Raw genomic sequence first — 17,893 nt, 5'->3', positions numbered from 1 at the left:
CCCTGCAGGCATTCAAGGCCAGGCTGGATGTGGCTCTGGGCAGCCTGGTCTGCTGGTTGGTGACCCTGCTCATAGCAGGGGGTTGGAACTGGATGAGCATTGTGGTCCTTTTCAACCCAGGCAGTTCTGTGATTTTATGATTCTGTGATTCTATTATTCCATGATTATGAGTGAAGGTTTCAGTAATTCTGTGGGATTCGTGGTCGCCCTGGATGACATGCCATCCCACCTTGATTTGTGCTGGAAAGCAAGACCTCCGCCCAGCTGAAGCAATGGTATGATCTCAGATAAGTTGTATTTCACATCTGCCCATCCTGGTATCTGCACAGATTGGAACCGTACCACAGTGAGCATCTCTTTGCCATGAACAACAGGGCACTCCATTGTTTTTGTGGCTTTGGTCATTCCCATTCTAGCAGGGCCAACAATTATTTCCGGAATGAATTTATGCCCCTGAACCTCCGCATCACCCATTAGGCTCTCATTTGTCCAGCAGGGAATTTGATATATGTCCTCAGAGGGCACATCCGACGGGCGCAGATGCTTGACAAAGCCACCCGCCCCGGCTCGTCCAAGCCCCATTGCACGCCAGCAAATGCCCTGATGTACAAAAAGGAGATGGAGTGGCTTCCAAAGGTTGCACGAGTGTTAAACTCTAATAAACAAGCCCCATCGGTGAAAGCTGAAAGAACCTGAGCCCTCCCCAACAAAGCATTTAATCCAGTTTGGCGTAACCTTTGACATTATTAGGGATCGCAGTGACCCTAATCCAATCAGATTGATTAACTAAAGCGGAGACCCCATAAGCTGACCCCCCTCTGGCCTTTGCTATTTAGCCCTGACCAAACAGTGGGAGAGACGTGCCATATTTACACCACAATGGGTCCGCGCTGAGAACCTGTTTCATTACAGAGAGACTTAAACTCCCATTACTCCATCAATGTATCATTCTTCAATAGTTCATTAAAAGCTGCTCCTCCACAATAACTATTAACCATTTCTCAGCCCAGCTGGCAGGTTTAGAGCCCCAGCCAGTCTTTAGCAGAAGGAGGTGGGAGTGAGTGAAAGAAATGGATAGACAAGGGCTCCCTTTTTAAATTTAAACCAACCGAGGGACTTAAATAGTTTGAGGTAATTTACTTTTATTGAAAGGGGGAGGAGACGGAGGAAACTTTTATTTTGACTTAATTATGTGCTGAGGTCCTTTACAGAGACAAGGCTGAGAGAAGCTTTTATTGTGTTCCTTCTCTTGAGATTGGTTCATATTTCTGACCAGAGGAGTTTCAAAGAGAGCTTGCACTGTGGTTAGAGGGGAGAAAATGCACCACAACTTAACCATAAACAGTGTCTTCAGTCCCTAAATGTTAAAAGCAGGTCAAGTGGCACCACTCCCAACAGTCACTTAAGCCTGAGATGGAAAATGCCTGCTGGGTTGCACGGTTCACTTTCTGTTGATGGTGAAGTCATGTCCTTCTATGACATCCTACAAACTTTTATCCTGCATATTTTTAAAGACAACTTAAGCATTTTTCCTTCATTCTTTGGAAACTGGAAGCTATGGAAACTGCCTTACAAACAGCCCAACCTCTCAGATAAGTTGCCAGGCACAGCTGTGGGCTAGCATGGTTTCTCAGCATTGCATGGCTATATCCACAGTCTGCTTCACTGCCTCGCAGTATACAGATGGAAAAAAAAAACCCATTATGAGTCCCAAGGAAACAAATGAGAACAGATTTTTTTTTTTCCTCTAGAATTCGCTCTGCTAGAAGAGCTCAAGTGAAGGTTATCGTTCTCTCCACAGTAGCTGAGATTTGAACTTTGGGGAAGCTAGAAACTGGAGCAGCTTAACACAACTGATGGGCAGCTGGGTGGGTTCAACAAGGAGATCAGATTTGCTTCTTTTCCTACAAGAGCATCCTATTGTCTGCACTCACATTAGCATAGGACACCTGAAAAACCCATTTCCTAGCAATTCAGAAGGAAGATCCACTGGTGGAATCTTCTATCTGAAATTTTCTCCCTGAAATTGCACAGCTGCAAGACCAAACGGAGGAGAAAAACTCTTCCAACAGCCCCACAGCAACGTTACCTCCTGCTGATGCCTGAATCTTTCCCCATGCAGATACCACAGTGCAGTGAAGAAGATAGCACTGTTCCCTTTGAATAAGGAGCATCTATTCCATAGCCAATGGCAGGCAAAACCAAGGGGCTGAATAGCTGGATGGGTTGTGGGGCTTCTGCTCCTGATATGGCTTGAGTTAAAAGGCCATGGGCCATACCTGTCAGGTGTTGTCTCCAAACAGAGGCCAACCTGGATCCTCTGAACATCACCGTTCCCTTGTCATGTGCTCATTAATACCGTTGTGGTTTAATATGTGATTCATTAATCCTGGTTACGGATATGCTAAATATAAATATGTATATATATATGCACATTACATATACAATATTTATATATTTATATGCATATAATATTTATAGGAGCTAAAACAAATGGGATTTCTTCCCACAGACAGGCTCATGGGGAAAAAGAGTTTGGTTTCAGATCAGAATATTGGTCTTAAGGGGAGCATTCTGGTGACAGTTTGGCACTGCTGAATCACAACTCAAGCCTAGCCCTGAATTTGCAATGAGATAGCAAAGCAGCAAGGGCAGCTCAGACACTGAGCCAGCCTCAGAGATTGGGGCCTAGGAAGCATTTCTTGAAGGCATTAAAATCAATCCTTTGCAATCAGAGAAGTCCAGATAGTCATGTTAGGAAAAAAGGAGTTGCTTTAGTGACCATGTTGGTACTGGGGGGAGGAAGACAGGGCCCCTATTGGCAAAGATGGGGAGCTGAAGTCGAATCGAGAGTGACTTAAAATTCCAGCCACAAAACAGAGTTTTGCTTTCTTTCTCTCTCTCTCTCTCTGTTTCTCCTTCTCTCTTTCTGGGTAGGAGCTCAAATATGTTCCTACCCTGGGGGATCTGCCGCACAAGAATGTGACTGAGCTGTTTTTTCTCCCCCCTCCTGCTGTAGGTGAAGCAAAACTGAAGGGTGGTTTGATTCTCCCTCAAGGAACAACATTCTTCAGTTATGAAATCGTCCCAGCCTTCTCTCCCTCGCTGCGCCCAGTTACTGAAAGCCTGCAGACTTGAACACGGATGGACCCTTCGTGCTGATATAGCTGTGAGATAAGGCTTGTGGGATCAGGGCCCCTTCGATAAGCAAGAAGGTGAAGATTGCTTCTCTCCTGCTAGCATTCCTACAGGACAACATCAGGCATCTCATCCAAGATGTTATTCGTGTCCTCAAGTTGGGCTTGTTCATCTTGGAGAAGAGAAAACTCTGGGGAGACCTCATTGTGCCCTTCCAGTACTGAAGGGAGTTTATAAGCAGGAGGGGGAGCAATTTTTTACATGGTCTAATGATGATAGGACAAGGGGAAATGGCTTTGAACTAAAAGAGGGAAGATTCAGGTCAGATGTTAGGAAGAAATTCTTTGCTCAGAAGGTGGTGAGGCCCTGGCACTGCTGTCCAGAGGGGTGTTATGGATGCTCCATCCCTGGAGGTGCTCAAGGCCAGGTTGGATGGATGCTGGCAGCCTGAGCTGATGTGGAGCAACCAGCCCATGGCATGGGGTGGGAGCTTGATGATCTTTCAGATCCCTTCCGACCCAAGACATTCTATGATTCTACGACATCAAGACAAGACAAAGGTGTTAGGTTAATTGGCTCACTTACTCCCTGTGCCCAGTGTATGCTTTTGGGAAAGTCACCCTGGGCTTGTGCCTGTGGGAAAATATTTTGCTCTGCTGACCTAATTCAAATGCTGTAGTCACCCAGGAATGATGTACCTGGAATGGTTGCTTTAATTCTGTGCCAAACATTGTGATATGACACCTTGATATGGGCTTAAGCATACCACACTGCAGCTCCTGCAGGTGTAATTGTTTGGGGCTGATCTCTGATAAACCTGAATAGTGACAGAGGTGTTAGCATCCCAGCTCTAATGGGGTAACAGTATCCATCCATCAGCTGAAACACACGCTCCTTTGGCTGTGTGTGCAATGCCTGGTAGGGCTGGTGGAAGCCCTGCAATACAGATCATAGCTCTGTTCTCTGCAGGCTGCTGCAGTGCTCTCTGGTGTGTTATTAAATGTAGGCCCAGACTGGATTTTGAAGGCATGCTACAAGGGCAAAGAAGGATAAAACAATTCTTATCAGCTAAAATAGGTCCCTGCTCACGTATAGGTGAAAAGAACAGAGGGTATCAAGAGCCAAGTACTCAAACATCACTACATTCAACAACTCGGGACAAAACACTGGTATAAATGGGAGCTATTAGAGATGTTTCTTCCCAAGTTTTTCAATGCCCCATGTCAGAATTTGTTTTAATTTGCCATATTCATAACCCTGTGAAAGCAACACCATTGACTCAAGGTGAGTTCCTCAGGCTTTTGATCTTCATTTTATCCCGCAAGGGCATCAGCAATGATTGTCCAACCCCTAGGAACCATCTCCAACCATGACTGCATTCAGACACTGCCCCGCAGCCCATCACCTTACACCAGAGAGCCATAGATTTACTTGTCACCCCTATGAGAAGGTTTACATTTCTTCTAGTCTCTACCAAGTGCCTCTGCATCAGGTTTGAAAACTATCTTGGATAGAGTCCTGTGCCCACAGTTTTTTCCTTGCCTCTGCCATTTGCCTCCTTTTATGAAATTCAGTCCTGTCTCTACCAGCCCATTTTACATGGGATTTTATCACACAGCAACAAGTTCACAGTGGGTTTATCAAAACCTTTGATGCTATTCCACCATGGTCATTGCTTTCACCAAACACATGGCACAGGGCTCACCTTTGTCTAGCACGGGTCCGAAGATGGCCAAGCTGTCATTGACAGTTGTGCAGTTCCACCTCCTCCCTCGAAACTGGTGTTGACACTCTTGGATCCCAATCTTCACCCCTTCTGCTACGCTGGGCATGATCTCCACATAGTTCCGACAGAATCGTAGCTGCTTGGGGACCAGTCCTGGGATGCTCCCACAGAGGATGGGCTGAGTCCCCAGAGAGGAATATTGGTGACCAATTGCCAGGGACCTGGAAAACAAAACAGAAGGAAAACAGATGCTGTCAGTCTGACATTGAGTTTTGCATTTGGTTTCCAGGAATGGAGAAAGAAAATCAACATTTTCAGTTTCAGTGTGGATCCCGTCACCAGAAAGCATCCTTTCCACTGTCATCTCTTTCCAAAATAACATCATTATGTCTCTCCTGAAGTTTCCTAGAGGACCAACAAGTGAGCAGCTCTATCTTTAATATCTTCCTTCCCTTTCCTTCATTCTCTCATCCCTGTACCTCTTCCCAAAGATGCTCACCTCGTGCAGTCAGTTCCATTTGCAAACAGAGGTTAAGCCACATTTCTTTCTTTGGAAACCAAGCATACTTGCACTAGCACATGCAATTTTTGTTGGAAATCTTTGCAGCTGAGTAAGCCCAAGAGAGTCAAAAACACATCCAAAGCTACACAAGGTAATAAGACTGACAGTAGAAGACACCGTGCTCCAAGACTTTGGAAGAGCACCACGAATTGACAAATACCACCCAAATTAATCTGTGTGCCCTTTGTGTTTGAACCTTACCAGGTAACTTCTGAGACTGACTGTAAAGATTTGAGCAGGTTGGACCTTGAGAGCTTCTAAAAACCTGACTGAGCTTAATGCTGGTCCAACATCAGTGCTGTCCTCCTTTATGAAAAACTGGGCTCGTGTTACTAGGAACATTAGTGCAAGGGTGCATGGAATTTTGGATCCATGGATCCATTGGTGACCTCTCTGAAAGTACATTCTGGAAAAGATTTTCTGCTCTTTAGTATTTCCACACCTGCTTAGTTCAGGCATGTGCTTTGCAAGGCTTTATCAGTTTGAAGTGCTTAAAAAATTAAGTATTAAAAGTCTGCCTCTGGATAATAGTTCAGCAGATTTTCACTTTGCTCTCACACCAGTTTTAATCTGGGAATTTTCAAAACCAGGGTTGCATTTTCATAAAACCCAGCTTTGCTGTGCTGTCACGAGGATATGCAAAACCTGCTTTGGCCATCAGTCTGTGAATTGCTGCAGTTAAAATGAACAGGGTAAAATAAAAAACCACAACAATTGGAGTGCAGATTCTGCGCTGAGCCAAATGGAAGTCTTCTGAAAGGAGTGTCCACGAACCATTATGTTGGTTGAAGCCTTAGAGACAAACAAGTCAGCTATGCACATAGATCAGCAGATACGTAGCTAATTAGATAAATTTTTAAAGTGTTTTTACTGGTGCTTCTAATAATAACCTTGATTACTAAAACTGAAGGGATTTTTAGAATATAATTTCCTATTCTTCTAATTAAATCTCTTGATTGACTTTTCTGCTCAGAATTAATGACAAACAGAAACCTGCCTGGGCAGTGTGTATTTCTGTTTACATTCATTATTTTTTTTTTGCTATGTGGTTTTCATTTGGGAGCAGCCTGGTGTGTCTGAATTATCAGCAGGCACCCAGAGAAATGTCTTCCCCCTCTTTTGCTCTAACATTGTCAAGTAAATGAATTTTAGATGGACGAGGTGAAAGGTGTTTGTGAAAGCAAACATTTTTCAGCTGATTTCCAAAACTTAGGGGCCTTTTTCCACTTCAGCTGTGGTTTGAGTTGAAGATTCATCTCACCTAACATTGAAGGACAATTCTTCCTATTCCAGGGAGGGAATAGGAGGCAACTATGGACTGCCCTCCAGAAGTGCTTGCCTCTTCCCAATAAGAGGAGGGCAGGTAGCTGACACTGACTAGGAGCTGTGCTCATTTCATCTACCTTCTTATGTCTCCAGCTGATCTACACAACCCAAGCTGCCTTTGTAATCAGTCTGAGGAGAGAAACAGGCGTTTCTAGGGCACGAATCATCTGCCCCATTTTAGACATCTGCTTAGGATGAGGTGAATCATGGCCTTGCCTCCATTGAGTGTATTGGCTAGACTAGAGAGAAAAAACCCTGGTTGAGCAGTTGAGTGGGATATGTCTGCACTGTACAAGTCTCCAGATGAATCATGTCATTACATCTAACAACGGGTATGGCTAAGTTCCTTAAAATTTCCCACCCAGGAAAGGTGAGTGCTGTGCTGAAGTCTGTGCAAAGACTCAGGCTGTAGAAGGGAGGTGAGTTCCTGCAGGAGCCCGCAGAAGAAAGCCAAGAAAAGGACCCAGCTAACTTGTTTTCCCTATCTATGTGTCTTGATGTGGGTTTTCTTGAACTTTTGATTAATTCAGGGAAAAACTAGTGGCAGAAAAGCACCTGTGAATGGATCCCATGCCAGACCAAAGGGTGTTTTCACTTTGACTTCACAGTGTACTTTTAATTTAATTGTTAAGCAATAAACAAAGCGCTGGATCACACTTGATGGACTAAAAACACCTTTTGAAACACTACTTCAGGCTGCAGGGGGCTTACTTAGGGTGTTGCCCATATGGCCTTGCTGGGCATACAGAGACCTGGGTGCCACATCTCCAACTCCAAGTCTATTCAGAGCCCAAATGCATGGGAGATAGCAGCTATTCCCAGAAGGCAACTTAGAATACTTTAACCTCTGAAGTTAGATGGCCCTTATCTCTGTAAACAGTGAGGAGAAATAGGTGTTTTCACTGAAGCCTCCAGCCTCCAGAGAAGAGCACCAGCATTTGCTCTGACTCATCCTTCAGAGAATAGTTCCTCCACTGACGATAGCGAGAGTCTAGGATGGCTCCTTTCAGTACTTAAAGCTAACTTGGGTTAAAAATTTACAGAGCTTGTTCCCACATCACCAGCACACATCCCAAAGCTTTCCTAAAAAAGTATCCACTGTAGGATCGACCTGCTGTAGGCTTGGTGTGCCATATTGTGAAGCCAAGATGAGGACTTTCTTCAGCCACTTCAACAGAAGCTAGATGAAACTTTAGGACACCGATTAAACTTCAGTTTATCTGAACAGCCAAACTCATGCCTCTTTGTCTTTTGGAAGTTACTGCAGTGGTATACTGTGAAAACACAAATCATAGGAAGAGGAGTTTACAGGTTGATGCCCTCAACTATTAGTTTCCATTGTTGGGAAGATCATCTAAGATAAAAATTAAAAAACATGTAGAAATACTTTTAATTGCTTTTCGCACTGCTCCCTTCTCAATGCAGCAGGGAAACAGTCACACCTTACTTTGATCTGTGTTACAGTCTGGAAAGTTTAATCTGCAAAAGACAATCTCATGCAAGAGTCTTGTTCTCAAGGCGTCATCAGGCACTGAGACAGTGAATGTAAATTTGGAGTGTGCAGTCACTTGACTTTCAGTCGGAGCTACAGGGTGGAATCTCTACATCAGTCCATGCACAGTGCCTCTGCTGCTAAACACAGCTAGGTACAGTCCTTTACCTGTCTCACTTACAGACTCTGGAGTGTGATAACATCAATTAAGACACCCTCTTTTGATCTCTAATTTGCTACCAGAATCCAGATGTAAACACTTTATCCCTCTCTCTAAGGTCAACTCATCTTTAGGAGATTGATCACAAGATATGAACCTTATGAACCTTCTAACCTAGCCCATCCCAAGTAAGCAAGCAAACAAAATCCACCAACACCTGAAAAACAACAATCAAAACCATTAGAAAAGACTTGGAAAGACTATAAAGATCATAATCTCATTTCAGTGTTATCCAACTTTCTGGTAGCTCCCATCTTTCATTCTCCTGTTTCCAATGATTTTGCATTTCCCATTCTCCTATGGTCTGTTTCAAAGCCATCTTCTGCATGATGGTGATTTTGAAAAGATGGTGTCAAGAAATGGGTCAAGTAGTGAATACTGTGGTCTAACCAGTCATCATCTTCAACTTTTTTAAGCAACAGCTCTTTCTGGATGCATTGACACCAACATCTTCTTTTTCACTGGAGAACTCATGAAGCTCTCAAGTTTTCAAAAATGCTGATTCCCCTTACAGGTACTGCTCAAGTTTGACCCAAGGGAAAGGGTCGAAGAGCCATTCTTTTCAAACCAATTAGCTTTTCCTTGCCATTAGCTCAGTAGGAGCCATGAAAACACTATTCTGTAAGTCCACAGCCAAAGTTCTTGGCTTATCTTTAAGCCTTGCATGCCCTGAAGTATTTAATTCAACCTCCAGTGAGCATTTTTTTGCCAGCACACCTAGAGAGCTCTTCATTTCCCTTATCTCAGTCTATCTGCTCCTTCAGCAGAGTGGTTGTAGATAAGTACCTGGCCACCTTCTTAATAAATTACATGTACTCTCCCTCTTGGAATGGACACCTCAGTCAGGTTATGAGGAAGAAATATGCAGGAAATATATTCTCATAGGTTCTTCAGAATGAAAAAAAGGGAAGGCTTGAGTTCTGGATGACCTTGCTGTACAGCACCACTCTACCAACTTTTCAAGGTCACTACCTTCTCAGTGCTGGCTGTCAAAAGTCCTTGACGCATCAGGTGCAGCATGTAGAGGCGCGTACGCCTACTTGCCTCTTCCTGAATTCTGTTATTCTTGAACTCCATAGAGGCTCTGTTTTGCTATTCATCTTGGAGAGGCCTTTTGCTGGCTCCAAGTGCTGCTGAGAGCGGATGTCCTTCTGGGATCCCGGACACAGGTAAAGTAACTGCTTTAATTGAATTTGTACAGCAAGAGTGCAACGTCTCTGCAGCAACCCAGCATGAGAACAGAGAGCACTTAACTCCCCAATGAATATTGAAAACAGAGCACAAGCAGTTACACTGGTTCTTTTGTTTTACACAGATGGACAGTGGCAGCAGAAGTTAAGTCAAAGGATGTTCATCTGCTTATATTGAAGGGAATTTATGTTCACTTCCAGATGCATTGGGTCTTTTTGCACTCTGCTCCCTTTGCATGGTCTTCCCTAACAGGAGGATGACAGAACTCCTCCAAATCCTCTCTCTCTACCCATTCAGATTTCTAGAGATTCACCTCACTCTCTTTTCCTTTTTCCCTCATTTTTTGTTAACTCCCTACCATGCCACAGAGCAATCTATCCAAAATGATTCTCACTCACAATGCACTCAGCTTCATGAATCTTAAAAGACTGAAATGAGGAAGGTGGCTGGAGAAGTCTCCATAGGTCCTGTCAGGACCTCCTTAGGTCCTATAAGGAAAACCTAGCATTGTCTCACAAGTCCTGCTACTAGGTAAGAAAAGCTCACAGAAAAGCTGCTTGCAGGTGATGAGTGGGCACAGCTCTTCATCCTACAACACCCAAATTTGGCCCGCAGTGGTGCCCTAACCATCATCCCCTACAGGCTGCTGAGGTCAAGAACATGAACTTCATGTACCTGAAGATGCTAAAAATATGTTTGGGGAGGACACAGCTACTCGGAGATCCTGAAGTTTCAAAAAAATTGAGGCTGCTCTGAAAGGTCAATGGCACCTGAGTGTTCAAGACACTCAAAGAATAGGACATGTACGTTAACCTTGATTCAGTTCCCACAAAGACAGAGTGCCTTACAGGGCTGGCATGCATAAAGAAGAGCGATGGTGTCCATCCAATGGCACAGATGGAAGCTGGTAAAGTACCCAAAAGCATTTCAGTCAGAGACAGGGACTAGGTGTAGGAGAGGTAGATAAACCTATCATTTCTTCCTTTCCATTTCTATGGCATACAACAGTTTCCAGGCTCTCTGAAACACTTCTGTAGACTTGAATCACCAGATCAGAGATCAGATGGGTAAGCAGACAGAAAAATTAATAGATCTGTGTTTGTTTTCATAGAAAACCACGAGTTTTCCAAGAAAAAGAATAAAGAAAAAAAGGGAAAGGAGCAAACCCAAACCCATCATCTTAAACGGAAAAGTATATCATTCTGCTAACTATTTTCCTTTTGGATGCTTTTGATTTCCTTGTAGACGTGAAAACTGCTCCAGATCCAAGTAATTTAACACATGAATCACAATCAAAATTTTAATTTGCTTTAGTTGAAGATATTTCAGTCTAAAATTTGAAAAATTGAAAACTACCTTCACGTAGATGAATGATCTATGAATGTCTATAACAGTGATTGCAGCACTGTATTCACCTTCTGGTCTCTGAGCATTTTTATATTTAGAGATTATTCCTGAAAGGTCCACAGAAAGAATGAAGAAAACCAAGCTGGTTGTTAGCCAATGTTCACTGTGCTGAACTTCCAGATTTTTTTTCTGATCTGGAAAGAAAAAAAGGCTGAAAACTACTGGATTAACTGTTCTTTTCAATTCTGTTGTTACAATCCCTCTTCTTTCATCTTGAAGGAGAGGACTAGTGCTATATTTAATTATTTTTTTCTGTTCTAGCCCTGAAAGTATGTACATAATTGTATAGCTGGGTCAGATCCTGTAAATATACAGGCACGGAGGTAACTTTTCTCCCATGAATAATTCTCTCACCTTTACTCTGCATTAATAATAACGATGGTGATGATGATGCAGCATCGTATTTCTCTAGCACCTTTCATCAGAGGATCTCTGAGCGTGGGACTCATCTCACCCGACTTTGACCATTAAAAGTTGTTAGGCATCTCAGCCAAGTTAGCACTCTCCTCGAGTCCATGGAGCGGGATCAGCACCTCCAGAGGGCAATTGGGCCCATCCTAAGATAGGTGCCTCAGATAGGTGGGCTGAATCACGGAGATGCCCAGGAGGCAGCACGGGCTGGGGAAAAGCTTGGGCGATGAGCGTAAATTAGACGCCTTGTTTTTAGCTGAAGTGAGAGAGCTGGAATCTCACCCATTTTCTCTGAACCTCAGAAGTGCCTGAGGGCTGCTAGGAGGACACCGAGGGAAGTCTTTGCCCGGTGATGGGTGGCAGCTCTCCCTAATGTGAACGTGGCAGCTTTTTCCAAATCTAGATCCAACAGTTTGGGTCTAGATTTGGAAAACAGCAGACTTAACGGCAGCTTCACGTGGATGCTAAAAAAGCTGTGTATAATTATTTGAGTTGAGGTTTGGCCGGGACAGTAAATTCCCACAGGAACTAAGGCACACCACAACACTCAGCACCTTCCACTCTGAGTGCAAGAGATGTTGCTTTGACTTTGTCTTCCCTTAGGATCTACACAATAGAAGGGAACAGGAGAGAATACGAGTATTAACAACCTGGTTCCTTGCAAAAAGTCTTAGGAACTCTTTAATTACCCAAGGCAATTAACTCCTCTGGTGTACATGTCATGTAAAAAACAACCCATCCAGCAGAATAATGGCCCCTCAAACCATGTTTTCAAGCCTGGCTCCAGGACCCTGATATTGGTTTCATACCATATTCCTCGTTTGGGTCTTCTCCCTGGAGGTCTCCCCACTGAGATCTGCCTCCATGCAGCTCCATTTACCTCGTAAGGTTTGCCAGGATCGCAGCACGTGGTATTAGAGATGTATAAGCCTTAACATTTTAATCTGCCACCTACACTGCAGTTTATGAGCGCTGTAAATCTCGTGGTTACAATGAACTCATCTAATGATATTGCTGATGGATAAATTTACCCGGGATGAGGAACAACAGTTACTTGCAAATGAAAGAAGAGTAATTTAAAGTTTCATGTAAACACCTTTGCTACCTCACTTCTGACTTCTCCCAGCCTAACCCCTACAAGGGTTTCATGACAAATGGAAAGTATGTGTGCATGTGTGTGTTTGCTTCTTTCTGCCCTGTGTAGCACGGGTACATCTTGGGCACTGGGATCAAGTTTTACATTTAAAAAAGAAAAAAAACAACAATACAGATTTTCTGGGTCAGGTGTGATAAATTAGTGGAACAGAGGGAAGAGAGAAGGCAATATATTAAGCAAATACTAGAAAAATGTCTACATTATAGATAGGTATTTATACTCCCACTATGAATTTCAATAATAATTAGGAGTGTGGCTAGTCTTATTCTTTCTAGTTCTCCCTCCAGCCCCCAGAGCATCCCAACCTGAACTTTTTAAAATGATCAGCAATATAAATTATATGTTGTGGTTTCAAACCTCTCATTAACGCTCATCCCCCTGAACTGAGGTCTGTTCTGGGCTATGTCAGTGCTAAATACCTTGGAGGACTGGGCTCAGAGACCTCAGATGCTTGTGAAGATTGGAATTGGACTTCTAAATTGCTTAAGTGCTTAAGTGCTCGGGGGAATTTTATCCTGAAACTCCTTAGTGATGGAACCCATTTTGAAATGGGAATCATGGACAGAAAGCTGTGTTGTGCTGGTCTAAGTAGCCCTATAAGAACAACATGGTTTTCTCTGTCCCATCCACTCATCTCACACACCAAGTTACCTACTTTTCTCTCCCCTTCCTCCAAGGATGCCTTTTGAAGATGCATTTGATCCTACAACACATGCACGTACCCTCGCCCTGTTATGCACACACACACACGTCTGTGCGTTCCCTCTTTGGCTCTAACTGAGTCATCAGGCTCACCAAATGTGTGAACTCACGCTATAATGTTCTCCCAGAAAAATAACAAATTGATTTCATTTTTACAGGCTACAGCATGCTGTATAATTGGAGACACTGCCTTGTCAACTCAGACCGGTCTGACCCGACCAGAGACATTGCTTACAGCTGTTTACGGAGCCATAAACTTTCTTCCTCTTTGTTTTTCCTTCCTTTTACACTCTCTCTCTCTTTTTCTTTCCCCTTCTCACTCGAATGAATCCCATGGACACTTTGTCTTAAGCTCCTTAAGGAAAATGTGGGAAGCATTGATTTAGACAAGCCCTACTGTCTGTGTTTCAAGTTACCACTGTAATCAATGGGATTTAAATCTATGTAGTTTGGCACATTCCCTGAGCACTCAGGGAGTTATATTCACCTGACCTTCCTTAGCACAGTTTTATGGGGGGCTGTTTTGCATACAGTTTTACAATGTGTAAAAACATTTTATCTTCAAAATACTCAAATACTCAAAGCTTAATTAAATGATTTTATTTCTGTGGGAAAAGATCAAACACTTGAGTTTCCAAAAAGGTGTTTCCATTTTCAACCACTGAACTGAAAAAAAAAAAAAGATAACAAGCCCCAAAGAGCTTTTAATCTAGCAGTACTATCCATCAAAATTCCATCTAGCTACTTCACAATAAATTATGGTTGTGCCACTTTTCATATCACCCATCCATCATTAGCTCAGCATAGAGTCTAATCCTTCTTTGGTCTAAAATGTTACCAGATTCATTTCATTCGATTCCTCCAACAAGCTCCAAACCAGATCAGTGCTAAAATCAGCTGTTCCAAAGCCACAACGTAGGTATGAATGCAGCTTACACCATCTTTGAAGATCACCTCTATACACAGGATGGACGTAGGGCTATGGAGAATACTCATCTGATTCTTGGCCCAAACATAGATGGGAAAGGGACATAAGAACTGGATAGGGAAGAAAAACATCTTTCATCCAAAAATGCAACAAAGATTTCCAGGTCTGTATTTGTCTTTTACGGAAAAAATAAGGAAAAAGTGGAAAGCACTGTAAGGCAGAGTCTTCCTGAACTTCTCCTTCCGTCTATTTTGGAAAGGCTGCAGCAAAAGACATGTTGTTAAGACAACAGAGAATACACAAGGGGAAGTCCTTAAGGCACATCTCAACCTAAGGGAAGGTCAACCTTTGTTCAGAGATCAGAACAAGTTTTGCAAGGCTCCACAGTATCTAGCCATGAAGCCATGAGACCCAACATTTTTTTGCTCTTTTTTTGTTGATCTTTTTGTTTTGTTTTGTTTTGTTTTGTTTTGTTTTAATTCAGTGGCAATTTCTGGAGTAAAAGAACATCTGGATTTTTTTATTTTTTATTTTTTTTGCAAAGAAGCTATTTTGCATTGGAAAAAATCCTCATGTCTCTTTGACATGTTTCAGCTAGATCCCAGTAAAATTAAGGAGGCACGAACTGATGAGTCGCTCAGAGGTACAGGAAAAATGCCAGTGTATGTCCTGGCATTTGCATGTACTTTCAGAATGAAAAAAAAAACTTCTCAAAGATCTTCTCTGACAACAGAGCAATAATGAGAATAACAAGAGCAATAAAACTTGATGCAGGGAAAAAAGGGAAAGATTAACTTCATTTTGCAGTGCTGGCTTCTCTACCACTGCTTGTGGATAAATCTTGTCTGCTGAAATGGGTGCACTGAATCTCCCTTATTTTCCCAAATTTATTCTGAAATGAGTGGAACAGGTCATAAGGCAGCCTAATTTTCTTGGTTTGCTGAGGAAAACTCCCAAACTTTCTATGTCTGTGTCAACAGCATAACATTAACTCAATATTTTGTAATTTTTTTCTGAGATGAGAAGCCATATAGATAGATAGATAGATAGACAGATAGATGGATAGATGTATGTGAATCTATTCATAAGCAGCTTGCTTTTCTTTGCCATCTTCTTTGGCCTAAAAAAGGCTACTCACTCTAAAGGTCTATTTGTCCAAAAAGGGTGATTTGAATGAAAAACTCTTCCGGCCTGTTGACTCATTAAACAACTGACCCAGATGTGTTCTCTACAGGAAGACTGGAGAACTTCTGAACTACAGCATCACAGAGTCACTAGGGTTGGAAAAGACCTCTAAGATCATCTCATTCCAACTGTCAACCCATCACCACCATGACCAACCACCCATCACCACCGCAGAGAAGGACTGAGCTTTCTTCTCCTGTTTCCTCTCCCTAAAAGTATTGGAGTTTGGTGCTCGCACACCAGGAGCCAAGTTTCAAAGAATTCCTTCTCCAGGTGACTCAGCAGATGTGGTGCCTTGATGTTCCTCAGAACAGCATAACCACTCTCCAGCCTAAGAAGTTCTCAGTGAGATTGGTGACCCAGCGGCTGGCTGAAAGAAGGCTGGTGGTGGTCAGGGGAGAAACTGGGCTGAGAGAGGAAGCGTGTAGATTTAGAGGCAAGAAAGTGGGTGGGGAGATGTTCTGAGAGCAGGAAAAGCTAACCCCAAATTTCCGACTGGGAGGATGAAATAGGAGGCAGGATGAAGAGCAATGACCGTAGCAATGGGCTTGTTTTCCCTTGCTATCCTTCTGTGCTCGGGGTAAGGAGCCTGCAACAGCTGGGAGCTGCACCTGCACAGCAGCACAGCCCTAATGATTTCTTTCTGAAAGTGGTTGGGGAAATGCAGACAGGCTGCCAGATAGTGATCAGCTCGCAGAGGGGTGATCACTATTAGGCAAAGATACCAGCTTTGACATGCAGCGAGGGAAGCGGCCAAGAATTTGGGAAAGCAATCCCAGCTCTCTGCTGCACACTCCTGTGCCAAGATACCTCCTGTGTTTACTTTAGAAACCAGAGACGAGCCCTCCTCTTCATAATAATAATAAAGCTGCAGGGTCACTCAGCTTAGCAGATGGCTTCCTTCCAGCTTGGATTTCTTCTTGTTACCTGCAGAACCGATGCACTGATGTTGCTGGGGGATTATGCAATGTTAATAACTACGTTTCGTAGGAGATCTGAGCAGTGACAACGTGAGGCTGTGGGAAGGAAGCTCCACGGGTGAAAATAAATCAACTCATAAATAAATCTCATGGGATCACAGAATTGTTAAGGTTGGAAAAGACCACTAAGATCACCACGTTCAACCCCAACCCACCCCACCATGCCTGCTGACCACGTCCTTCAGTTCTCCATGGTTCTGGAACACCTCCAGGGATGGTGACAGCCCCATCTCCCTAGAAAACCTCATATGGAACTTCTGGACATTGACCAGGAGCCCAAGTAGCCACAGGAAACCACACAGCACTCCTCAGCTGGAGCTCACTGCTCTATTCATGCAATAGAGCAGATCTGTCGCACCAAAGAGCTGCACAGCAATGACCCTGGTTGCTCATCCTGCAGATTATGGCTTTCCCATGCACAAGGATTAGATCCTAAATAACCAGTGGTGCCTTCTGTAGGAGGGACAGAGACAGAAATTGTGCAGGAATATTCCCTTGCGTTTCCTTTCCATTAACACTCAATCAAAACCTAAAGCTCAGGATGAGATTGTACTGAAATCCTCAAAAACATAAATTCCCCAAAGCTTTTTATGTGTGTTTGCCATTTTCTTCTGTGATGCATGGAAACCTGCACCATCACGGTGTTTTTTCCTTCCTACTAGTACAATCATCTACTTGAGATTTTTTAGTAGGTGAGATTAAGTTAAAATATTCATTTTCCGGGAGTTCACAGAATCACAGAATCACAGAATTGCCAGGGTTGGAAGGGACCTCAAGGATCATGAATCTCCAACCCCCCTGCCACATGCAGGGCCACCACCATTCCACCATTCGTTCTTTTTCTTTAGTTTCAAAAGCAGTGAAATATTTTGTTTTAGTACAAGTAGTTTAATCTTTGCATTTTCCACGATGAAACAATTTTTACCTTCATAATTATTAATGTAATTATTAATCTCATGTGCTTTAGGACGTTGACAAGTACAAATCTTGAAATGTTTTGTCTGGCCTGAAGTACTCAGTTGAACAAATCAGAATTATAGCAACTCATTTTGGTTAAGAAATAAAGAAATCTTCAGCATTCCATGTTTTCTGGAGAACAGACGTTAAGTTTTCAAGGCTTTTAGAGAAGCAATACATTAAGTGATATTCAGACTTCATACTTCAGAAGGCCTTGCACAACTCTTGATTTTACTATTTGCAACAAAGCACGGTGTACTATTTGGAACAGAGCATTTACATCAGAGCACTGATATGCTCAGATCATTAATTAATGGTACTCATTTTCACAAATTATTATTAAGATCCAAAGCTTAGCAGGGATAAATGGGGATAAACTATTTTACATGACTCAGCAGTGTCTGGAGATCTGACAGCAGAAAGATGTCAGGGTTTTAAAGGTTTCTAAGCACTTCAGCTGAACTGGACATCACCTCATTTGTAACTAAATCAAGTGGACAAAGAGACAGCTT

The 17,893-nt window shown here is 43.0% G+C and overlaps 1 protein-coding gene across 1 annotated transcript in view; it reads right to left on the bottom strand.

Moving 5' to 3' along the window:
* The window catches only part of WNT3A (Wnt family member 3A), a 36,945-nt gene extending 31,885 nt beyond the window's left edge, over nucleotides 1-5,060 (bottom strand). Inside the window, exon 1 of the mRNA XM_031607831.2 lies at nucleotides 4,844-5,060. Within this exon, the coding sequence (XP_031463691.2) occupies nucleotides 4,844-4,970 (127 nt within the window). The 5' untranslated portion in view covers nucleotides 4,971-5,060. The remainder of the gene's footprint in view (nucleotides 1-4,843) is intronic.
* Nucleotides 5,061-17,893: the final 12,833 nt, after the last annotated feature.

Source organism: Phasianus colchicus, chromosome 6, assembly GCF_987193195.1.
Source record: "Phasianus colchicus chromosome 6, bPhaCol1.hap1.1, whole genome shotgun sequence".
Classification (NCBI taxonomy): Eukaryota; Metazoa; Chordata; class Aves; order Galliformes; family Phasianidae; genus Phasianus; species Phasianus colchicus.
The sequence above is the reverse complement of the archived record's forward strand: the minus strand, read 5'-3'. Positions and strand labels throughout refer to the sequence as shown.